The 25,644-nt window shown below is 43.3% G+C and overlaps 1 protein-coding gene across 2 annotated transcripts; it reads left to right on the top strand.

Annotated features, from left to right (window-relative positions):
* The first annotated feature begins 951 nt into the window (after window positions 1-951).
* Window positions 952-22,007, top strand: LOC142197607 (heat shock factor protein 2-like). 2 transcript variants are annotated; one of them, XM_075268056.1, is made up of 13 exons: window positions 952-1,409; window positions 3,009-3,117; window positions 3,374-3,501; window positions 4,818-4,942; window positions 5,378-5,453; window positions 5,955-6,016; window positions 6,101-6,185; window positions 7,187-7,326; window positions 7,408-7,665; window positions 7,795-7,900; window positions 13,722-13,772; window positions 16,105-16,189; window positions 19,143-22,007. In XM_075268056.1, the coding sequence occupies exons 1-13, from the start codon at window positions 1,317-1,319 to the stop codon at window positions 19,406-19,408; spliced, it is 1,584 nt and encodes a 527-aa protein (XP_075124157.1). In that variant the 5' UTR covers window positions 952-1,316; the 3' UTR covers window positions 19,409-22,007. The 2 variants fall into 2 exon arrangements, with proteins under 2 accessions (XP_075124157.1, XP_075124158.1); XM_075268057.1 differs by lacking the exon at window positions 13,722-13,772.
* Window positions 22,008-25,644: the final 3,637 nt, after the last annotated feature.

Raw genomic sequence — 25,644 nt, 5'->3', positions numbered from 1 at the left:
TTAGAGATAAGCAAACAATAAAATGTTCGATATTTGTTTTGAGTAGCCCCGCAATATTCGACTACTCGAATCGAACCCTATTATACTCTATGGTGGAAAAATGCTCGTTTCAGGGATAGGCAACATTCGATCAAATTATACTTACCAAGTCCACGAGTGAGGTGAGGGCTGGATTCTCCTAGAAGTCTTCTACGTGCAGCGTCCCCGCGGCGTTTTCCGGCTCTGAATTCACTTTGCCAGGCATTGGGCCTTGGTAGAGCCGACTGCGCATGCCCACACTCCAAGAAAATGGCCGCTTACAGTCAAAGCGGCCATTTTCTTGTAGCGCGGACTCTGCGCGAAGACTTCTAAAGGTAGGAGAAGAACCAGCGTTGATTGGCCGACTGTATAGCATTTGGCCAATCAAAGCTGGTTCTGCATCGAATTTTTCCATTCGAATGGCGAGTAGTATTCAATCGAGTACGAGTATTTCGAATACCGTAGTACTCGATTGAAAACCTACTCGATGGAATACTACTCACTCATCTCTAGTCACAATATCTGCCCTTTTTTTGTGACCCTACCACAAAATTGCTGTAAGATGTTGCATTTTGTTATGGGTTTGGGGAAATTACAGAAATAAATGGAAACATGAATTTTATTTCAGAACCATACTCTAGAACAGGGATCAGCTGCTGTGAAACTACAACTCCCAGCATGCCCTATTCACTTATATGGGCGTTCACTTCTAAACGAGCAGAACAAATAGGTTATTAGAACTTTAGTTCCACAGCAGATGGAGTACCGAAGGCCGCTGTAGAGAAATGGAGAGGCCCATGTATTGTGAACAAGCCATGCCTATGCTTCGCCTTTCTACACTGTAGCCTGCAAGTTTCCTCACAAGTCTTCCCGCCATGCGCACGAGTCTTCCCGCTATGCGCATGCCTATAACCCGCTCTCTGCTTAGCAGGGCCTCAGGGTCCTGGACCGGCCTCTCCTCACACTGCGCAGTTCAGCCTTAGCCCCAGTTTCAGTCATTCCATTGGTCCGCATCTCTTGCTGGCAATCCTCCAGCTGTCCAATCATCTGCAGTGAGCGCTGTGATCCTCCCCCCACCTGTCTCTACACGTGAGACTGTACCCGCTATGTGAGGCGGAGCCGCGGCCGCACAGCATCTCCCCTCTCCAGCCATTGTCATTTCGCAGCGTCATCGCCAAGGGGCGTACCTTACAGGGAACGTAGCTAAGGAGTAGAGTTCGCGCATGCGTACCAACGTTGGTCTACTTCACTCATTCTCAGGACGACGTTGTGTTTACTTCTAACCGGCCATCAGGATAATGAAGCAGAACTCGAACGTGCCGGCCTTCCTGAGCAAACTGTGGACACTGGTCGAAGACTCCGACACCAACGAGTTTATTACGTGGAGCCAGGTAATAGTGTGTGGCCCTGGGTGCGGATGTGGCATGACTACCAGCTTGGGGCAGCGGCCCTTGTTGCACAGGCCTGAGATTACAGGTTGTTTCTTGTCTGGACTGGGTGGGCTATTATTATTCCTGTCAGGAAGTTCCTCATTGGCTTCCGTAGCGGTCCTGTATGACCACACAGGGGGCATTGTCTGCTAACAGGGGCTCCCATACTGCTTGTATTGTGTGTGCAGGGTGAGGTAGTGCCTATAATAAGCAGCTTACTGTATCCTCACCAGGAAGCACCATGTCCATATAAAGGTGCAGGGCCTCAGCTGCCTGCTCCATTCACACCATTGGCCACCATTCTATTATTGATCTTCTCTCACCGTGTACATTGACAAGCTTCAGAGCTGAAATCTCCAGAGTATTGACTTAATTGACAATCCGCCATTTATTCCCAATTCTGTGGATGGGGCCTTGTATCCTTGTCTGAATGGAGTAGTGGCCAAACAGATAGGCCGCTGCTCTATTTATCTATGAGCCTGGTCAGGAAAATCAGTTGCCTCATCTGAGCGCAGAGGCCATTCACTTTTCACGTCCTCATCAACATGTGGTATTATTATATGTTATATAAGATAATCCTTTAATAGTCCCACAATGGGGAAATTTCAGTGATACAGTTTCATAGATGGTACAGTAGTATATAACAAGAGAGAAACACATACAAGCTCATGGCAGATAGAGAAATCCTAGGAATCAGAGCAACTAAAAAAGAAAGAAACACAGGCACACTGCAGGATCATTTACTTCTCTGTGTGGAGTGATGTTAATAATAATACAGCCCGACCGTGGTTGGAGGACATGAGGAGGGGTCACAGCATGTAGATATAACAGGCAGAAACGTTTTTGCAGCCTACCAATAGCAAGACGACAGTGTGCTGAATTCCCCGCAATGTCGGCTTTCTCTGTTATGTGCTGGAAAGATTTGTGGCATTAATTTCGGCACTGTTATCTCCCCACTGTCAGAAGGATTGCCCCCTCTGACAGTACTAGTCTATGGAATAATACTGTCATTGGTTCCTCAGTGATGACCTTCTGTTGGTGGGGAGATATCTCCAGCACCGGAGCACATATTGGGAAATTTGTTGCAGTATATAATAACGCACATTGATGAGGATGTGAAAGGTCCTCTTTAAGTAAAGGAACCAGGGCGTCACTCGCACACAATGTAGACCGCTAGCACTCAACATGGCGCTCACGGAAATAAGAAGCAAGCTGCCCTTTCTTCAGGCAGATTCCGCGGCTGATTCAGCCGTGGCGTCCACCTCGCGGCATCACACTCCAGTCTAGGCCCATTCATTTGGGCCTATGCCGGATCAGAGTGCCGCGACTGTCAGAAGTCGCAGCAGGCAGATTTTTGGCCCTATTCTGACGCGGCTTCATGCGTCAGTCAGGACCAAAATCCGCCATCCGCACCCCGTGTGAACGGGGCCTGAGACAGAATGCTGTGGATGCAAAATAATTGATCTATTCGATATGAGCAAGTTCACAAAGATGAGTTGCCCAGCCCTACTGTTGTCCTCACGGGTACATGCTCTGTTTAAGATCTGTCTTTTATTTTAGAATGGCCAGAGTTTTTTGGTTCTTGATGAACAACGGTTTGCAAAGGAAATCCTGCCCAAGTACTTCAAGCACAACAACATGGCCAGCTTTGTGAGGCAGCTTAATATGTGTAAGTCTATTGTCTAATCTCCACTTATAAAAACACAGTACTGGTCTTGCAGTGGTTTCATCCAAAATACACAGCACTCAAATAATGAGAATTAACAGAAGATGACCAATACTGATAGAATTGTAAAAAATAAAGTAAACATTTGATAAAGATGAAGTGCTCATCCTCTTTGTGAATAAGACGGTTTATAAAGTAAGAATTGGTTAATTTGTGTCCCCGATGTACTATCTTTCTTACTTACCTTCTCTCTCCAAAGATGGTTTCAGGAAGGTGGTTCATGTAGACGCAGGGATTGTAAAACAGGAGAGAGATGGACCAGTGGAATTTCAACATCCTTACTTTATCCATGGGCAAGATGAGTTGTTAGAGAACATAAAAAGGAAGGTAAGACCTGTGTTTTTTAATTCTTTGCGTTTAACAGGACTATTGGGGCATCCAATCTTTAAATCCATTCCCCACCCCTGGCAATCTTCTTATCCCAGCTGCTGACAATTCCAGTGGAATATATAGAAAGCCACACAGATGGAATCCTCCAAGTTGTCCATATGTTCTCATAGGGCCTATGAATAGGGGTTTTCTTGCTGGTTTTGAAAGGAGTTGTGTAGGCATACATTTCTGTAAGGCTGGGTGATTAAACTTGTACATTGGACAGGACCTGTCTATACAGCGGTGGTTCCTGGGAATTTAGATTTTTTGTGGTAAATTTGGTTATGATCCTTATATCTCAGCTTATTTCCTTGCAGTTCTTAAATACCCTTCTGAGGGGAAAGTGAAAACATCCTCTGTGAAGATAACAGGACTCTGTGGCATGTGTTAAAGAGGTTGTCCTGTTATGGACAGGACATAGTATTCCGATCGCCAGGTCCTCTTAAGGCGCTCCATTCACTTCTATGGGGATGCAAGAGCATTACAGACCTGGCAGCCCCATAGAAGTGAATGAAGTGTCAGCGATCAGACTTATCCCCTGTTCTATGGGTAAGGGATAAGTGTCCATAATGGGATAACCCCTATACAGGGGTGAACCTACCCCTCTCGCCACCCGAAGCGAACGACAGAAAGCCGCCCTTCCCCCCGGGGAGGCGCGGGGGGGGGCTTAGCGCCGTTCGCAGGCAGAGAGCAGGCACGGAGAAGACCTGCTCTCTGCCTGAGCATGAGGGGAGGCTGCTGGAGCATCGCTGCTTCAGCGGCCTCCCCAATCCACCGCTCCGTGCTAAGCCAGTCCAGGACAGCTTGTCCTGGACTGGCTTAGGTAAGAAAAAATGCCGCCCTCCCTGGGGCCCTGACATAGCGCCGCCTGAAGCGGTCGCCTCATGGGAGGTGCGGCGCTGCCCCTATATGCCTTCTAACTGACCTCCCACCAACCCATTTATTTTATAGTAACAGGCCTTACATTTGAAAACTAGGTATCAAACAGTGGGAATTGTACTTTTAAAATATGACTTGCTGTCAAATTTTCCATAATATACGATGCATGCATACATTAAATGAATAATACCAAGTGCAAAGCATCTTGTCTGAGGCAAAGATACTTACAGTATATCAAACTTAATTGACACCATGTGCAGACCAGTTATACAAGGGTCAGAAAAGTACCAAAGTAGTGGAATTATGTTTACCTCCGTATGCTGTTTATACTACCCTATCAGATTGTACATCTTTTATCTTCTAATTTCCTCTCTGGACATCTTGTATTTTGTTAGGTATCCTCTGCAAGACCTGAAGAAGCAAAAGTCAGACAGGAAGATATATCCAAAGTCTTGAGCAATGTAGCTAAAGTTCAATCCAAACAAGACACTATTGATTCATTATTATTCACACTGAAAAGGTACTTGATGTAGCAGGAAGATCCAGTCATCTTATTCCTCTCTAGCTAAGTCTGTTTCTCATTTATCATACTGTTAAGAGGGTAATACAGTTTATAACCTGTCATGTCGTCATGAAAGTGCGGTTGTATATACCGCTAGAAAGCAGACAGCTTTCAGCACACTGACAGTTTTCCCGTTATGTAGTTATTGCTATTTTGTAAAAGATTACCATAGCACATTGTACATATATTACATTACAATACCCTAGGATTCAATGGAATGAAGAGTCCATTGTAGTCTTAAACCTATATAGTTCATTGTCGTCATTAATGTACATCTGGAACCATCCTATATTGTAAATATATATGTATATGTACCATCATATTGTAAATTATTGATCGAACATATTCTTTTATTCTTCTGTTGTGTTCATAATTTATTTATTTTCCTTGCAGGGAAAATGAAGCATTATGGAGAGAAATTTCAGAACTGCGTGCTAAACACTCTCAGCAGCAACAAGTTATTCGAAAGGTATTTTATGGCTGATCTAAAGGCTTACAAATCTTGTCCTCACCATGGGTCGGTTCATCTGCTCTAGTAGCAGCAGAGGGATTCAAGTTATTACACTCCTGGTTAGGACAAGATTCACAAATGTAATACAGACCATAAAATATGACAGTCTGAATTGGCTATTATGCTTCTCTGATCAGATAAGAGAGATGTAAATTCACAGTATTATTCCAGTCTTGGCTGATCACAAGTGCCCAGTATAATATTCACAGCAATTTGCCTCCGACCACTAGCTAGCCTAAACACACAGGGGCAGATTTACTAATACTGTCCATTTATTAGACTGTGCAAACTTAGACCAGACCGTGTTAAACTGTGTTGGATTTATGTAAGCGTTTAATGCTGTCTGCTAAATTTGCTTCATTATTACTGTCTAGGGCAAATAAATGTGCTAAAACTTTGGTGTATTTTTTTTGGCCAAAGGTGTCATAATTTAAACCTTTTTTTTTTTTCTGATTTCAGATTGTACAGTTCATTGTGACCTTGGTCCAGAATAACAGATTAGTGAGCTTGAAGAGGAAACAGTAAGCAAAGCACATTAAATTTACATCTGAGTCCAATAAATATGAACAAGCAGTAACTAATATTTTCCAATGCTCATTTTGAAGGCCATTACTTCTGAACACAAAAAGTTCCTCCAAAGGCACTATACTACAAACAATGGTTAAAGAAACCGGAGAAGACAATCGCCATGTAAGTCTACCATAAATATGTCTGTCTGCTCCCTGTGTCTCAGTAACTTGTGCTAGACTCAATTCAGTCACCCTGTGAAATACTTTTACTATTAAATGTCTGATAGTTTGTTATCCATGTGAGCTGGCATTGACAAAGGAAAAAAAAAAAACATCCTACCATCTGTACTGATAATAGATTCACACAACCATCGCCTTTCCGTTTTTCATGTCGGTTGGGGGACCTGAACAATAGAGATGGACCACTAAAACAGCAGTAACACATAGAGTCCGACATTCCTAATTGACTATAATGGGGTCATTTGTTTTTAAAGGGAATCCGTCATAGCGATTTGGGACACTAACCACCGACAGGTCCCTATGAATCAGAGGTTTAGTTTCCCAAATTGCCCTATTTAAAAAAAAAAAAAAAAAAAAATGCAATTCTTCACCAAAGCCAGAGGAGTACACCTAGTTTTCAGTGTGTGTGCCCTGTACCTCTGGCGCAATGAAGCCCTGGTGTACATCCATGGCTTCACTAAACTGCGCAGGCATTGGGAGCACCAAAGATGAGTTCGATGAACTCATCGGACTCCTCTCTAGGAAAGTTTAAAGTTTTTATTTATTTTTAAATGCATGCACGGATGGATTTAAAATGGTGATTTGGAACACTAAACTCCAATCTATAAGGACTGGTGAGTGATTTAGTGTACCAAATCGGCCTGAGAATTTCCCATTAAGTTGAAACTGGCAGATGAAAAAATCCTGGATGAATGACTTTTTCCACTGCCGATTTTCAGCAGACACTTTGAAGAAGTCTCCAATAGAGACTCCAGTGCAGATATTAATGTAGCCTTACTCTGTCTCTGAAAAATGTCAGATAAATATTGCTACATTTAAATTGACTCTGTTCACAGATTTAAGAAGCTTTCACAAAAAAATTAACAACCACATTGCACAAAAGAATAAATTGGTACCGGGTTATATAGCCTCTAGATTTATATATAATTATTTGTTTTTCAGGTACCATTAAGGACAGAATCATTAAACAGAGGAGACCTTTCTGATGATATAGTAATTTATGATATAACTGACAACATGGAGGATGAAGGCGAGAAATCCACCCCTAAAAATTGTGATACAACCTCTCCAGAAACAATAAAGTAAGACCTTAAATTTGCATATATTTTGCACGGAATTTGATACTTTCTAAAGAATTCATCAGTACTTCTTGATTTTACTAGTGATCATCAGTCACCTGAAATTGTAATAGTGGAGGATGACAGCGAAGACGAAGACATCCCAGTTGTCCAAGACAATAGAACTGCAGAACAAATTCGACCACTGAGCCCAGTCCGGGAGGATATTTCAAGCCCATTGATGTCTGGTCCTCTACAATTGAATAACCAGTCTTCACTTAGCGCAGAAGACCCTGTCACCATGATGGATTCTATTCTTAATGAAAGTGGTGTAATTTCTCAAAATATCAATCTCCTTGGAAAGTAAGTAGTAGTTCCCTGCATGCTAATTATTTTAAAGGCGTTTTCTGGCCCCAAATGAAGTTTTCTTACTGATGACCTAGCCACAGAATAGGTCACCAGTTGTTATACGTGCTCTCTCTTGTTTTACAGAGTTGAACTGATAGATTACCTAGACAGCATTGACTGCACATTAGAAGATTTCAAAGCCTTATTATCTGGACGTCAATTCAGCCTTGACAGAGATCTGCTGGTAGATGTATGAACACTTCTTTTACATTTACATGAACTATATGAACATGATCTACTGTTTACAGAACATTGTTGGAGGAATATGAATGAATAGGATGGAATAATTCTAATGCTATTTTCCTATTGGCAGTGTAGCAAAGAAATGCCCCTTGTTTTGTTTGCTAGGGTCCATTCACACGGAGGAAAATGGCATTGAATTTCAGCGCTGAAAAAAAAGCCTCACATTGACTTCAATGGGTTCCCTTTTCTGCTAGCAGAATTTCAGTTCTAGCAGAATTTCAGTTCTACTAGCAGAAAAAGGAACCCATTGAAGTCAATGGGAGACTTTTTTTTCAGCGCCATTTTCTTCCGTGTGCATGGACCCTTATGGTGTAGTATATGCTGACGTTTCTAATACTCCTTTAAGCCGATTGCATTCCGTGTTTCTCTGAAAATAAGAAAAGGATGTTGTAAGGGTTTTATATTTTTTTTCTCAGAGAAAAGGGCTATGGCTTATATTCGTGGTAGGTCTTTATTTTTTTTATTTTTTTTCCCAAGCACAATAATCATACTTTTTATTCGGCACTTTAATTTTTTTATTTATTTTTCCCAGCTATAATATTCAGAGTACGGTAAAAATATATTTGTAAGTTTGCAGACTGGGCTTTTTTGGACACAGGGATACCTAATGTGTGTGTTTCACAATTTTTAATTTTTTTTTTTTTTTTTTTTTTTTTTTTTTAGTTTAATATGTATTCTAGGGAAAGGGGTGATTTGAACTTTTGTCATTATTTTTTAAAAAATGTTTGTATGTTGTGGTTTTGTTTTTTTGGGGGAAGGGGGGGGTACATTACTCCCCCATCCCTTTCTGGGGGCTTCAACCTACAATCGTCCCAGAAACTGCAATGCAGTACTATGGGACATCCAATACATAATCTATATACGATTCATACTATTGAGGCTGGTCCAGCTTCAATGGTAATATTGTTATGACAAGCCTGGGAGTCTTGATAAGGCTCTCGGCTGTCAAAGGAACAGGTCGGCTCCTGCGCGGCGAGATCACAAGAGCTGCCTTGCACAAGATACAGGGCCAGAGAGGACTAGCCCCAGGAGCAGTTGTAATTATTTTGGACAGGGGATCACACTTAGCAATGCTGTGATCAGAGTAAACTTGTGGGCGTTCGTACATTTCAACCGAGACCCAAGACGGAAGCATGGTGGTCACTTTGCAGTATGGTGGCTGTAATCTTTAAGGACATAGCAAATGCTGGGAATTGGTTAAACCGAACTAACTAGGGATTTTTTATTTTTTTTTTTGAAGAAGCAAATGTATACAAAATATATGCATTCATTACAAGAGAACAAATTATTCCTGTAAAGTATTGGGGGGGGGGCAAATTGTAGTATAATACTTAAGCACACCAAAATTCAGTGTATAAAAAACTTTTAGTAATCTTCATTAAAAAAAAAATCAACATACAGACAAACAAAAAATAGAGCATCTGAATATTCGATGTCAAAGGCCGAACATTTCGGTCTCAAGGATCTGCATCTGCATGACATCTGATGTGGCATGGGAAAATACAAAGAAAACAACAATGAGCTGATACTCGTGTATTATCTCTTGGTAACTGGAATGATATACAGACAAATGTCTTCTCACCTTGGTGGGTTGCATCAGAGTTTCATTTTTGGTGTAGAGCTTATATTATAAGCCTACTCCATAAAAAACCCTGTAAAATCTAGCTAGGCCTTATTTTTGGAGAAACACTATAGTACATAACAATTTGTTAAAGCACAATAATAGTCATTTGCAACACGTGAAATCCGCATGAATCTGGGGCTGTTTGCATTATATTGTAAAAGTCTGTTTAAGGGCAAGACCCCCACAAAGTGGTCCTCAGCGAAAAAGTGCTGCGGGAAAGACCGTGGCGGAAACACATCACAGTTCTTTCACAGCGCTTTTCACAGAAAGTTCACAGACTTCCTAGATTTGCTAGAATCCCATCCACTTTGCAGGGACTGTAAAAACAAATTCTGCGTTTTTATTTAGTTTGTTTTCCGTTACATTTAAGCCATGTGGGGTCCCAGACTAAGGTATACTCATCTCATTGAAGGCATATCCACAGGACATGCCATAAAAGAGCATGCATGCCTAACATCTGTGCTTAGAATTCCAGACCGTGGAGAATGGATTGGTGATCACACATGCATGGATCTCTTCATTTGTCTCACCAGAGCTCCAACAAAAAAATGGGGGTACCAGCTCTACTATTTTTTGGAACTCTTAAAAGTTATGAACAGAGAGAAACATTCATGCTCGGCCACCTCTTCATTCTCTTAAGCCACAAAAATGATCAGAGGGACCATGTTTTTTTGAGACAGATTTGGATTTGGGGTTCCAAAGTTGGGATCCACAGAAATAAATATGCCATTTTTAAAGGGACTTTGTCACCAGGAAACTAAATATTAAACCAGCCACAGTGTATTGTAAGGGGAATTACGCTGAGCTGTCTTTAGAAGTATGAAAATGAGTCTCAAGTTTTGTGAGGGCATGCCAAAGTCTCCAAGGGCACTGGATACAGCTTTTATTAAAAAATAATAAAAAATCTCCTCTAGCCTATGACACCCCCAAAGGAAATGGTGCATTTGTTTGTCCTTCTAAAGGTTTGAAGATGGTCGCAAAAATCCTCTAAAGAGCACTGTTTGGTTATCAAGTTTTCTGGGGACAGACTCCCTTTAAAGTGAGTCTGTAATCATGGTGAAGTATATTAAACCAGCAACACAGTTGGATAGATCAGGGTTACCGGAATGTGACCCTTTTTCCCCATGAAAATTTGTGTCTCCCTTGCAGACATATAATTTCAGAATGTGCAAATTGGCAATCTGGGACTCCCGGAGCACAAGGACTGTTCAGTCACCCCAAAATGCTACCTGACATTGGCCTGGAACAAATAATCTCACACACACACCCCTCTTTTTTTCAAGTGACTTTTAAATTGGCTTAGCTCCATGACATTGTTAACCAAAGAGCATTCTGAAATAAATATTTTTGCAATGGAGGCATTACATTCAGGTGAGCCATAGAGTAAACCTCCACTTCTAAACAACTTTTTATAAATTAATAGTACAGGTGAAAATAAGAAACTTTCTGTTAGGGAGCGTTCACACTACCGTCGGTGTCCGACATGTAGTGTCCGCTCCTAGTGTCCGCTCAAAATCTGTCACGGACACTAGGAGCGGACACTGGCTGTGTCCGTGACACCTGTCATTCACTTGAATGGGCATCGGGTGCGTTCTTTTGCACTCCGTGCCCGTCCTTTCCTGCATGCAGGGTTTTTCTGTCCGCTTGAGAAGTCGGACATCTTCTCTTGCGGACAGGGAAGGACAGGCACGGAGTGCAAAAGAACGCACCCGATGCCCATTCAAGTGAATGACAGGTGTCACGGACACATCTAGTGTCCGCTCCTAGTGTCCGTGACAGATTTTGAGCGGACACTAGGAGCGGACACTACATGTCGGACACCGACGGTAGTGTGAACGCCCCCTTAGGAAAGAAATATGTCTTCTCCTCTTTTCAGTTAGTTACTTTTTAAAGATTAGTCTATGTAGAGGCGATAAAGAAGAGGTGGCTGCTAGAAAAGACACTCAAGTATTTGCTGCTGCTACACTCCTCTACAAAGGGGTCACCAGTGCACAGAATGAGGCAATAAATAATCTAACCAGCTGGCAGCAGCCTCCTACTCTCCCTCCTCGTCTCTTAAGGCTGAGTTCAGACGGAGTATTTTGGATCGGAATTTGACGCGGAGGCCGCCTCCGGTTCCGCTCCAAAATACGGGGCAGCCGCGACTGGATGCCGCAGTGCAACAGCATCCAGTCGCGACACTGCGTTCCGGATTAGGCCCAAATGAATGGGCCTAGTCGGGAGTGTCTTCAGGCGGAATCGCGAGGCACAATCCACCTGAAGAATGTGCATGTCCGTTCTTTTTTCCGGTTGTCGGAACAAACGGCTCCCGGAAAAAAAGAAACAATCTCAATGGGAGCCGTCTTTTTGGTCAGGATTTTGAGGTGGATACGGCCTCAAAATCCTGACCAAAATACCACGTGTGAACTCAGCCTTAGAGATCTGTGTGTGAGAATACAAAGACAAATCATATGTAAACAATTACGCTGGGTTCACACCTGCGTCTGGGGTCTCCGTTCTGTGGTTTCCGTCTTCTGCATGCCAGAAGACGGAAACCACAGACCGGGTCCGGCCGTGCGCGGTGGTGAGCGTTTTGCGCTCTCCGCCGCGAAACCGGATTTTTTTATCCGGACACAGAGTACTGCATGTCCGACTCTGTGTTCGGATTATAAAACCCGGTTTCGCGGCGGAGAGCGCAAAACGCTCACTGCCGCGCACGGCCGGACAGCTTTCTCACCCATTCAAATGAATGGGTGAGAAAGTCTCCTGCAGGCTTCCGTCTCCTGCATCTGTTTTATGCAGGAAACGGAAACCTGCAATAAGGACCGACGACGCAGATGTGAACGAGCCCTGAGTCGGATTAAGGATGAGGAGACAAGCGAGCTTAATTGCTGAGGGAAATGGATCTCCTTTATAAGATATATTTAAAAAGTTTCTTATAGTCAAATGCGCTTTTCAGTTATAAAAGTTGTTTAGAATTAAAGGTATGCTTTAGGCTGAGGCCCCACATTGCGGAAAAGCAGCTTTTTTTTGTAGCAGATTTTGTTGCGGTTTTTTTGAGCCAAAGTCAAGAGTGGCTACAAAAGGAATGGGAAATATATAGGAAGTTCTTATACTTCTACCTTCTGCTCAATCTACTCCTGACTTTGGCTCAAAAAACTGCAGCAAAATCTGCAACAAAAAAAGCTGCTTTTCTGCAATGTGGGGCTTCAGCCTTAAGCTCTTATTAAGGCTCTATGCACATGACTGTGTGTTAACTGTGTTTCACAGCCAGCACACTGACCCATTTGTCTCTATGGCCCAATAGGATGCCCGAGTATAATCATGAGCCAGTTTTAAAGAGGACCTTTCATCAGATCGGGCACATGCAGTGTTATATACTGCTTTAAAGCTGACAGTGCAGCTATCGGCTTTCCTGATCTGTGCCCGGTGTAAAGCACTATCGGTCCCGGGACCGTAGCGCTGTAGTGTCAGAAGGGCGTTTCTGACAGTTAGCCAGGGACGCCCTTCTGCCCAGCAGCGCCTATCGCGCTGTACTGTGTGAGCGGGGAGGAATGCCCCCTCCCTCTGCTCACACAGCTCGTCCATAGACGAGTATTATCAGGAGGGGGGAGTTCCTCCCCGCTCCACAGTACAGCGCGATAGGCGCTGCTGGGCAGAAGGGCATCCCTGGCTAAGTGTCAGAAATGCCCTTCTGACACTACAGCGCTACGGTCCCAGGACCGATAGCGCTTTACACCGGGCACAGATCAGGAAAGCCGATAGTGCGCTGAATTCAGCGCACTGTCAGCTTTCCAGCAGTATATAAAACTACATGCGCCCGATCTGATGAAAGGTCCTCTTTAAAAAGTGAGCTCAGGGCAAAATTCACAACAGGTCCTATGCTTGTCTGTTATGTGGCCTGGGCTCACTAGATGAAATGAATGGGTCCATGGAGACACAGGTAGCACATGACACTCATGCATGTGTAGTCTGTGGCATTTTACCATGGACTGGCATGTAGCCTTAAAGTGCATATATGTACTACATACACTTTAACTGGCGTAAATTGCAAGCCAAAAAATCTGGCACATTGGTACTTGGATCTTGGAAATATACAGTCAAAAACTGAATTTTCCATCTTTTTTTTTTTTTTTTCTTCTGTTTTGCATCTTTCCTTTTTCAGATTTTCTCCAGTAATGTCCAATTGAGTCCTGACTATCTTAATGGTCCAAAGGTACGCATATAAAAAGGGAAATGGCCTGACTGTGCAATGGAATACTTGGTACTATCATGAATTCTACATGGTAAAATAAAATCCTGTGAATTCTAAATAAGTGGCTGGCCCCTAGGGATGCTTTTCCTTAGAAATTTTAATTTCCCCCTCAGGCTACATTCAGATGACCAAGGTGCACCTGATTTGCCTAAAAAATCTGACGTCAAATGGCCATTAATAAATGTCATGTGAATATATATAATATTAAAAAGATTCTGGAGACCTGATTATTCTAATATAGAATAATGAGCTAACATGGCCATGTCACCCGGCGTGTGATGTAGCCGTGGAGGGGGTAGGAACTGGAGCGGAGGCCCGATGTTGACTGTGGGCGGCCGCTGGAGCAGCGCTCCAAGGCAGGGAAGACGCTCTGGAAATATCTTGGGGCGGTCCTGGAGACAGCGCTGCTTCACCACTCACCTATCGGCAGCAGCGTTGCTCCAGCAGCTGCCCACAGGGGTCTTGCCGCTTGACTCGAGTGTAAGCCGAGGCGGGTTTTTCAGCACAAAAGCTGTGCTGAAAAACTCAGCTTATACTCGAGTATATATGGTATGTGTAATTTTTCAATTTTTACATGCACCACAAGGAAGGGAAAAAACAAACGTTATTTAGTAAAAAATTATTAATTATCCCATACGGTATATATTTATACCGCAATTCACAAATTTAATCTATTATCGGAACATGGTGACCCCAGTAAAATCATTTGATTTCAAAAAGGGACGTTTTACTGTAATTGAGGTAAAATGTAATATAAAAAAACTATAAATATGGTATCGCCGTAATAATCACCCACTGGATAAAGCTGCCACATCATTTTTAACGCAGAATGAACGCTGAAAAAACTAAATGCAAAAAATTATGCTACAATTGTGTTATTTTATTTCACATGAACCCCCCCCAAAAAAACCAAAAGCTAAACAAAAAATTATAAGTACCCCAAAATGGTGTCAAATGAAAGTACAACTATTCAAACAAAGAATTAATTATCCCATACGGTATATATTTATACCGCAATTCACAAATTTAATCTATTATCGGAACATGGTGACCCCAGTAAAATCATTTGATTTCAAAAAGGGACGTTTTACTGTAATTGAGGTAAAATGTAATATAAAAAAACAATATAAATATGGTATCGCCGTAATAATCACCCACTGGATAAAGCTGCCACATCATTTTTAACGCAGAATGAACGCTGAAAAAACTAAATGCAAAAAATTATGCTACAATTGTGTTATTTTATTTCACATGAACCCCCCCCAAAAAAACCAAAAGCTAAACAAAAAATTATAAGTACCCCAAAATGGTGTCAAATGAAAGTACAACTATTCAAACAAAGAATAAGCCCTAGCTCTGTGGACAGAAGAATATAAAAATTGTGAATTTTGGAAGACGGGGAGGGAAAATATGAAAAAAAATCGCCGCGCATTAATGTACAAACTACTTTGTGCCATTAAGGGGTTAAAAATGTTTGCTTATAGGGAAACGCCTATTTAACTAATGGCATGATGGAATAGCCTTTAAGAAGGCTATTCTACTCCTATCTTCCATTCTTTTCTTCTCTCCAACGTTTCTAATAAAATCGGTTTCTTCTGTTATGCAATCACGGAGTAGCGGGGGCGTTCCCCTTGTTCTCTGAGCACACCTCCCCCGCATGTCATAACCTTCCATCGCCTCTTCCTCAGATCCTTACGGGCATCGGTATGCTCAGTGTAGCAGACCACTGCAAAATGGCGGCCCAGGCCTACGTATTCAGCTCTGCCGGAACACGAATTGGCAGAGCCGATTGCACATGCGCAAGATTTGAAATACATACAGCACAGCTCACTATCATCTAGATAAATGACGTGGCTGGTACAAACACATTTTAGGATATAAATAACATGGAAACAAAATGTAGGTAAATTTTTTTGGTGACATTCCCTTTAAAAAAAACAACAAAAAAAAACTTAGGATATATTCATCAATACCTTATAAAAAGTGAAATGAGAATGAGGGATGGAAATTCATTACAGGTTGCAGATTTTAGAATTTCCTCTGCAGTGACAGTAACATGCTAGTAGAAGGCTAGAATTACACAAGCAGTTTTTATCTAGTGCCGTTCTTTTCTTTTAATAGGCAATGTTTTAGATTCAACTTGCCATTTAGTTCTAGTTAGTAGTAAAAATGGTGTACAGATTCTTTCCACTTGGACTTGAGAAGTTTTTGGGGTCTATGATGCATCTCGCATGCCTCAGTCATTAAGTTAATGGCGCTGTTGTTGTTAAATGATTTTCTCATTGTTTTATAGCTGGAGACCAAAGGAATGGAGTCTTTTAGAACTGGCGAAACCTTCCCTGAATCTTTTCCTTCCACTGAAGACAGTCGGAAATCTGGTAGGTTTTCAGAGAACATTTTGCAAACATTGGAGCCAAGGAAAAAAAAGTGTTTTTTGGTTTTTTTTTTTGTCTCATTTTGACATGCAATCATATAATTAATTTTCACTAAACGGTAGAAACCTGTTAAGTTATGCCAATTTCTCACACAGCAGCATCTGTAATTAATGATTATGCACGTAAAACTGTATTACTTGGAAATCCACATAACCAGTTTAATTACAGGAAAATACCTTTAAAGGGATTCTACCATTAAAAACCTCTTTTTTTTTTTTTTTTCTCGTTGACACAACAGAATAGCCTTAAGGAAGGCTATTCTCCTACCTTTAGATGTCTTCTCCGCCCCGTCGTTCGGTTGAATTCATGTTTTTTACCAGTATGCAAATGAGTTCTCTTGCAGCACTGGGGGCAGGCCCCAGCGCTCAAACAGCACTGGGGTGCATCTCCAATGCTGCGAGAGAACTCTCCACCGCCGCCTCCATCTCTTTCAAGAACGGGGTCTTGACTAGTCTTCTTCTGGGGGTTGGCTTCAAACTTCTAGGCCTAGGGCAAAGCCGACTGCGCATGCCTGCTGGCCACAAGAAAATGGCCACTTACACAGTAAGTTTCTTGTGGCCGGCGGGCATGCGAAGACTGCTTTGCCCGAGGCATAGAAGTTTGAAGCCAACCCCTGGAAAAAGACTCATAAAGACCCCGTTCCTGAAGAAGATGGAGGCGGCGCTGGAGAGTTCTCTCACAGCATTGGGGATGCTTCCAGTGCTGTTTGAGCACTGGGGCCTGCCCCCAGTGCTGCGAGAACGGGATTTTAACCAAACAGCTGGGCGGAGAAGACATCTAAAGGTAGGAGAAGAATAGCCGTTCTTAAGGCTTTTTTGTTGTGTCAACGAGAAAAAGAGGTTTTTAATGGTAGAATCCCTTTAAGGTCCCATGTTGCGAAAAGACAACATTTTATGCTGCAGTCTTTTGAGCCAAAGTCAGAAGTGGATTTAACAATAGGTAAATGTCTTAAGTGCTTCCTTTATATTTTCTATTCATTTTCAAGCCACTCCTGACTTTGACTCAAAAAAAAAAAATGCAGCAAAATCTGCAAAAAAACCCAATTTGTTTCTGCAACGTGGGGCCCTAGCCTATGGGGTTTTCCAGATTATCGCATGACCGCCCCAGGGACATGATGTGTTGGGCACATGTAGTTTTATATACCGTGCTGAATTCAGTAAATTGTTCTTCATAATGGTACCATTTATTATTCTGTACAATGTACCGTATTTTCCGGACTATAAGAAAAACCTACGATTTCCTCAGAAATCGTAAGTGCGGCTTATAGTCCGGTGCGGCTTATATATGGATGGAAGCGGCGGCAAAGACTGTGTGCCGCTTCCATACATACATAAAAGGCACCGTAAGGGTGCATTCACACTACCGAACGCCGGCGTGTATCACAGCCGTACACGCCGGCGTTATAGCAGGGCTGCCGGACACTTCCTATTCATTTCTATGGGAGCAGGCATGCGAGCGCTCCCCATAGAAATGAATGGACAGACACTTCCCATTCATTTCTATGGGAGCCGGCATGCGAGCGCTCCCTATAGAAATGAATGGAAAAAAGCAGTCCATTCATTTCTATGGGGAGCGCTCGCATGCCTGCTCCCATAGAAATGAATAGGAAGTGTCCGGCAGCCCTGCTGTCACGCCGGCCTGAAACAGAACGTGAAACTTACCCAGCGGTGCAGGGCGGGCATTCAGGCCTCCTCTGCCTCCGATGTTCCGTCCTTCTCCTCCGGCGCTCGCTGATAATGGCCGGGGCGCATGCGCAATATCATAATGCTTCTACTGCGCATGTGCCCTGGCCATTATCAGCTTGCGAGCGCCGGAGGAGGACGGAACATCGGAGGAAGAGGAGGCCTGAATGCCCGCCCACCCTGCACCGCTCGGTAAGTTTCACATTCTGTTTCAGGCTTTTATTTTAAAACGGGGGGGGGGGGGGGGGGGGGGGGGGGTAGTTTAATCTAACGTTTACGGTTGGGCTCTATCAGCATGATTTTGCTGATAGAGCCCCTCCTCGCCTGCCGAGCACTTCCAATAGAAGCGGCTGGCACGCGGGGGGTTAAGCGGCCGCTGGCAAAGTCTGCCTGCCGCCGCTTTCAATAAGATATAATGCGCACCGGACTGCGGCTTATAGTCTGGTGCGCCTTATTTATGAACCGAGACGGACTATAAGGCGCTCATGGGCAATGCGGCTTATAGTCCAGTGCGCCTTATAGTCCGTAAAATACGGTACTAGGAAGCTGGAAAAAATTCTGAATTGAGTGGAATTGGAGACAAAGCATATGTGTGCGACTTTCTTACGGACTATTTCTTACGGCGATCACTGTGCAGCCAAAATGACATGTCACCTGTTTTCTATGTTTCGTACAATTCTGGGGATACCAATTGTATATATTTTAATTCCATTTTGACCACTTAACAAAAATCCAAAGCTATGCAAAAAAAAAAAATAATAATTTTGTTAAGCAACCACTTTGATCACTTTTAATGAACATTTTTATCAGAGGCAAAAAAAAACAAAAAACGGCACCCCGCCCCAGCCCCCCCATCCACTCCCCCTTCTTGCTACAGTGCTCAGTGAATCCCCAACCCCCTTCTATTTTGTGGACAGTGATTTGCTGCAGCCACAAAATAAGATGGTGCTCTGGTGAATGTTGCACCTCATTTGCATGTGAAATAAAAGGTAGATTTCTCTGCAGCTAGAGATCCATTTGACAAGAAGCTATATGTCATTAACAGCCCCTACATTAGCACATAAGCTGTTTAGACTCCCTTTGACTTGAAAACCCTGCTCATCATTCAGTGATCACCCAATCCAACACGCTCACACTGGCTGTTTTTCTACTTATGCTCATTAAGCTCTGGATTTGCCACCACTTGTCCTTATCTGTATCATTTGTGTTTGCAGACCAGCAACTTGTACAGTATACAACATACCCACTTATGGCTTTTTTGGACGGTGATTCTGGAACATTTATATCGGAGGCACAGACTAGCAAAACACATGAAACAGACAATCTTTTGGAATCTAGTCTGGACTCTCAGCCAACACAGAGTAAACTGGTACGTCTAGAGCCATTGACTGAAGCAGAAGCCAATGAAGCCACCCTGTTTTATTTATGTGAACTTGCCCCTGCACCCCTGGACAGTGATACGCCTCTGCTGGAAAACTGAAGTGCTGGGATATCACCCACCTGTATATATTCATCAAAATGATGAACTATTTATTTCAAGTATCATTTTGGTACTGTTTCTCCTTGTTTTTCGCAACTTTGACACTGTGGGTTTACACCTTGTTTATGCACAATAACCTGTTAGTTTTAGTAAAATTGGACATGTTTCATAATTCTAAGTTTATTTGCTGTATTTAATTGTAGCTTAGAACCAGAGCTCCATTATACTGTATTGCTTTCATATATACTGTATATAGGTCTGCTCCATGGTGTCCAAAAGGGTTAAATACAAGCACTTCCAAGACCGCACCTTTCAATGTATAATGCACCATGCATTTTCTTATGTCTGGGTAAGCATTACTATATAATGTGCAGTGTGCCTCCTGTGATATTAGTGGTTCTGGAGCAGGAGCGCATATGTTTAGAACACAATGCTGGAAACTTATGTACTGTCTGTTCCGATAGCTATGTAAAGTGCAAGAAAACCGTGAGCTAGGAACTAAAGTGCCTGTCCTTTTTTTAGTGTGCTTTGAAGAGCTGTTTTTATTTTAAGGGACCAATGAATATCACTGTTCAATGATGCATCTTTTATGTAAACTGTTAATGCACTACTTACTGAAGGTAGCTTTACTATGGCAGTGTCTTTTACCTAAATAAACGGATTTGTCCATGATTTCCATGGCATGCTGTATGAGGACTATCTTAACAAGAGTGCCATGTCGGCTTCTAAATCCGCTCTATGCTTTATTTACACAACACTAAAGTTTACTTTACCAAAGTAGCTAACCGCCCCCTAACATCAGTAATCTAGATGTGTTCCTCATACATAAGCAGATCATCCCTATACAGTTTACATTTGTTAGGCTGCGGTATGCTAGCATTTGGGTAACTGTGCAGGGACTCTCTCCCCCATTCTGATTAAAATATGCACAAAGAAAAGTCCTGCTTGCGAACCCCATAGACTATTTGGCTTTTTAAGCGTATAGAGTTTACATTTTTGGCTATCCCGAAAAATGGAATCTCAAACGCTAGTGTGATGCTTGCGTCAGCAGTATATTACCCTGTTTACATGGACCGATATGTTTGCTTAAAAATCTTGACTGCCAGTGGAACAGACAACACAACAACTTAACACTCAAACCTCTTGTCAGTTATCGCCATTAGAGACACCATCACCTTGGTAAATACCCAGGGTGTGGAGGCCAGCTCGAAAGGGAGCGTGACTAACAAAATCATTCAAACCCATCACAAAACGAAGAAAATGCTGATGGCACAGTGTGATAGAAATGTACAGTAGAGGTAAGAATTGCAGATGTCGACAGGAGTTCACTGGGTGCCTGGGAACCTGCGGATAAGGACAGACCAGTTGAGCCCATGCAGCTCCAGGGTGGGGACAATAAAGCAGTCCTTCTTGAGAACAGGGGACTCTCTGAAGCAGGGACGGGACAATTGTGCCCTGCCGCTGAAGAGTGGATATGGCATGAAGAAAGTTGGCCACTGAAGTGTGGGGAAAAAGGCAAAGAGGAGACGTAGATGACATCAGGCGTCGTCGTCACTAGCAAGCCAGACCTCCCAGACGAAGAGCGTCCACCACCACCCCTACCCAAGGAGCCCCGAGTGGGCTAAAAACCCCATGCAGAGGAGGACTTGAAAGAGTTGAGACTGCCCAACAGGTCTGGACTAGAAAGAGGGCTACGTCTGGGACATCTGTCCTCCAGAACAAGAGTCTAAGCCGTGAAACGCCCGAAAACGCTTAAACAGCTGGAAGGAGGCTGGCACTTAGGACACCCCTGGGGTAAGAGAGAGCATTTTTCCTCCTGTAGTTTCAGAGATGACCATAATATGACCTTGCCAAAAAGCCAGCTCTGTTTGTCCTGAGAGAAGGGAAGACCCAATAAATGCACGGCCACAAACTAGCGTGGCGCATACGATCCCCGCTCCCATTGAAATCAATGGGAGCGTGTACGGCACGCAAAGGGTCCCGCAGCGTACACGTGCCATATCACGCGGCACGTTACACCGTGTGAACTCCCCCTTAGAGTCAGACTCAGCATTCCACGAATGGATTCAAACAGTACGGCAGGTTGCCAATGTGTTGGCGTCCAAATTTGCAGAACAACAAACTGCTAGATATGGCCTAGGAACACTAGGCCATATCTATTGTCACAGCCCCCTTCTCAACGAAGCATTAGTCCCAGGAATGATCCGTGACGTGGCAGTCATGGATTGGCTTCTCCTCACTGCTGTAAATACTCTGATTGGCTGGCGTCAATGCTCTCTCTCATGCTCTCTTAACGCTTCGTTCGTCCCTGCTGCCTGGACTTCCTCCCTCCTCCTCACAGTGAGTCGTCTCTCACATTGGAGCATGTGGGAAAGACCCCAAGTATAATAATTGTTTATGGGTGTTCATTATGGGGCATAATACTGTGTACAGGAGCCACTACGGGACATAATACCATGTGTAGGGGCCACTCTGGGACATACAGTACTAAAGTGTGCAGAGGTCACTATGGGGCATAATACTGTTTGCAGGGGCCACTATGGGGCGTAATACTGTGTACTGGGACCACTATGGGGCATAATAGATCGTGCAGGAATTCGGCAGGGGGTCGGTTGGTCAAGGTTGTCGGTCAGGAAGGAGGGGGGGGGGGGCATGTCAAAAGTTCACCACGGGGCCCCGCCATTCGTAGTCACGCCACTGCTGCACGCCCCACTTTTCAGTTTTTTATTTGTTAAAAAAGTTTAAAATATCCAATAAAAGATCGATCTTTGTTTGTTTGAAATTTTCTTTGTATTTTATTTTTGTGCTTATTTGCCTGTTTTTTTTCCTGACTGCGTTTGTTATGTTACTTCTCCTTCAATAAAACGAGTTTAAAAAAAAAATATCCAATAAATTTCGTTCTACTTCACAATTGTGTCCCACTTGTTGTTGATTCTTCCCCCAAAAATTTAAATGTGATATCTTTATGTTGGAAGCCTGAAATGTGGCAAAAGGTTGAAAAGTTCAAGGGGGCGAATACTTTCACAAGGCACTGTATGTATATGTGTATGGATATTTTAAACTTTTTTAACAAATAAAAAAACTGAAAAGTGGGGCGTGCAGCAGTGGCGTAACTAGGAATGGCGGGGCCCCATGTCAAACTTTTGACATCCCCCCCCCCCCCTTCCTGACAGACACCGACTACCTTGACCAAATGACCCCCCGCCGCATTCCTGCGTGCTCTATTATGCCCCATAGTGGCCCCTGCACACTGTATTATGTCCCATAGTGGCCCCTGCACACTGTATTATGTCCCATAGTGGCCCCTGTATACGGTATTATGCCCCATAGTGGCCCCTGTATACGGTATTATGCCCCATAGTGGCCCCTGTACACAGTATTATGCCCAATAATGAACACCCATGAACAGTTATTATACTCTGGGGTCTTTTCAGACCCAGGGGAGGATACAAACATTAAAAAAAAAAAAAACTTTACCTATCTCCGGCTTCCCTGCAGTCCTCGGCGGTGTCAGCAATCTTTAATGACGTACGGACGTCACATGACCCAGGCCGCCGGTCCTGGTCATGTAAGGTCAGACATCTAGGCCTGATGCCTGTGCGTGGAGAGGTAAGTAACAGTGTTTATTTTGTTCTCTTACCTCTCCCTGGCCTCTGATCATTATACTTGGGGCTCTGAAAAGACCCCCGAGTATAATAGTTCTTGTGGGGCCTGCGACGTCACTTACTGATCCCCGGCCCCTGCCAGGATCGGTAAGTAAATAGGGCTCATAACCGGCTGGTATAACTCCAGCCAGTAATGGCCTATTAAGAAAAAAAAAAACCTGCAGCGGTAGCAGTTGTGGCCAGGCCCCTAATGTTACGCCACTGTACTCACAGATATACATTTATATACCATATATAAGTCATATATATATATAATCAAATCAAATAGGCTTTATTGGCACGTCCGAATAGATATTTGGCATTGCCAAAGCGTTACACACACACATATATATGAATGTATGAATACATTCATTCATGGTCCGCCCCCATTGCTGCAAGAGAACTAATTTGCATACCGGTAAAAACTGGTATTTCTAAGGAACGGTGCGGTGGAGATCACATCTAAAGGTAAGAGACGAATAGCCTTTCTAAAGGCTATTCCGACGTCTTATCCACAAAAAAAAGGGTTTTAATGGTAGAATCCCTTTGATCTCTTTATCTGACCTGTTGACTGATAAGTGGTGACTGGTAGTGAGTTGTGTATGGATTTTACTCTCTATTATACGCAAGTTGGCCAACACTATGCTTCAGACTGCATGAGTATGTGTTACAAGTGTTTGTGACACATTATGCCTATTCCCTGATGAGTTGTGTATAACTGAATGTACACAAATGAAACATGCATGTCGGGTGGTGCATGGTATGTCTTTTAAACGTTTATTTTTGATTTGTCACATTTCTGACACTTTTTGCTTGTTTTAGGGTCAGTGTTTACTATATCCAGATTAGGGATAGGTTCCAGACAGGGTACACGCTTATTTAGGGTGGTGACTCTGGGTAGGATTTAGGGTACTGCTAGTCCTGTTCCCTTACAATTAGGGTCTAGGCGTTTTTTCCTCTATACAGCTTTCTTCTATCCCTTTTTCTCCCTAAGGGTGCATTCACACTGAGTAAACGCTAGCTTATTCTGAACGTAAAACACGTTCAGAATAAGCGGCGTCTAAAGCAGCTCCATTCATCTCTATGGGAGCGGGGATACGAGCGCTCCCCATAGAAATGAATGGGCTGCTTCTTTCACTCCGTGCAGTCCCATTGAAGTGAATGGGAAGTGCCGGCGTATACGGCAAGCTCTGCTCATGCCGGAGCGTACACGCCGGCACTCCCCATTCACTTCAATGGGACTGCACGGAGTGAAAGAAGCAGCCCATTCATTTCTATGGGGAGCGCTCGTATCCCCGCTCCCATAGAAATGAATGGAGCTGCTTTAGACGCCGCTTATTCTGAACGTGTTTTACGTTCAGAATAAGCTAGCGTTTACTCAGTGTGAATGCACCCTTATTGTGTCATTCCTGAAGCCTCATCTGGGCTGGTCCCTATCCATACATTTTTGCACTCATCTGGCGCCTCTTCACCTCAGACACAATAAGACTTACTGGTTTTATTTTTAGGACCGCCATGTCCTGTTATATACATACTGTGTTTTGGGAGGACTATGAGTGTATATGCAATTTTTCTAATACCTGACCCTGGTGGGACGCACATTGTTGTTATTAATGTCTATCGTACATGTTTTTTATCCTTGATTATTCAAGGTTATGTTTTAGATGCCATTTTGTTCTTGGATCTTTGCCTTTTCTAGTATCAGCCTCCTAGTGTCCAGGTCTGGAACCATGGCGCTGTGTCCACCAGTAAAATAAGCCAAAATATAGTTCATATGCAGTGTGTGCCACATTGGAGCGTATTTTATGTAAACAGGGGAGACTTACCAGGTTTGTGTAATAAAGGAAGCTGTCAGTATTTAAAGGGGTTATCCTGCTTCTAAAAATTATCTGCAAGTACATCCAAAGCAGTGCTAAAGACTCACTGTTCCCTTGGCTTTATATATTCTCCATGTATCACTGTTATTTACATGCAGTGAATCTGCTATGGATGTATTTGCATATACTTTTTAGAAGCTGGATAACCACCTTAAAGAGGTCCTTTCATGTCCTCAGGCACATGCAGTTATATATACTGCTAGAAGCAGACTTTCCCGTTTATGTGCCCCGGGGCAAGAGCCATCAGTGCCTTTACCGATATCTATGCTGTCAGAAGGCCGTTCCTGACAGTCTAAGCTGGGCTGTGAGGAATGCCCCTCCTGACTGTACTGTCCATAGCACTGTACTGTCAGATGACAGCGATGACGTTGAATGGTGAGGAACGCCTCTGCTCCCCCCCGAACGCTCTTCTGACAGTGAAGAGATATTGGTAAAGACACCTAGCGGTATATAAAACTGCATGTGCCTGAGGACATGAAAGGTCCTCTTTAAATGTGGTCGGTGCAGCATGAACCTGCCGACAGGGTTAATAGGGTGGATGCAGTACTTCTGACATGCTCTTTTGCTTCCAGATCCATCTGCTGTATATCATCTGAAAGGACAACTCACTGGTGCAGGATCTGGATGTCAGACCCCCAGAAATTTGAAACTGATGACTTATTATTAGCTTAAGTCTTTGGTATCAAAAAGACATCCCATATAAACTTTGTAACAA

Source organism: Leptodactylus fuscus, chromosome 3, assembly GCF_031893055.1.
Source record: "Leptodactylus fuscus isolate aLepFus1 chromosome 3, aLepFus1.hap2, whole genome shotgun sequence".
Taxonomy (NCBI): Eukaryota; Metazoa; Chordata; class Amphibia; order Anura; family Leptodactylidae; genus Leptodactylus; species Leptodactylus fuscus.
The sequence above is the reverse complement of the archived record's forward strand: the minus strand, read 5'-3'. Positions and strand labels throughout refer to the sequence as shown.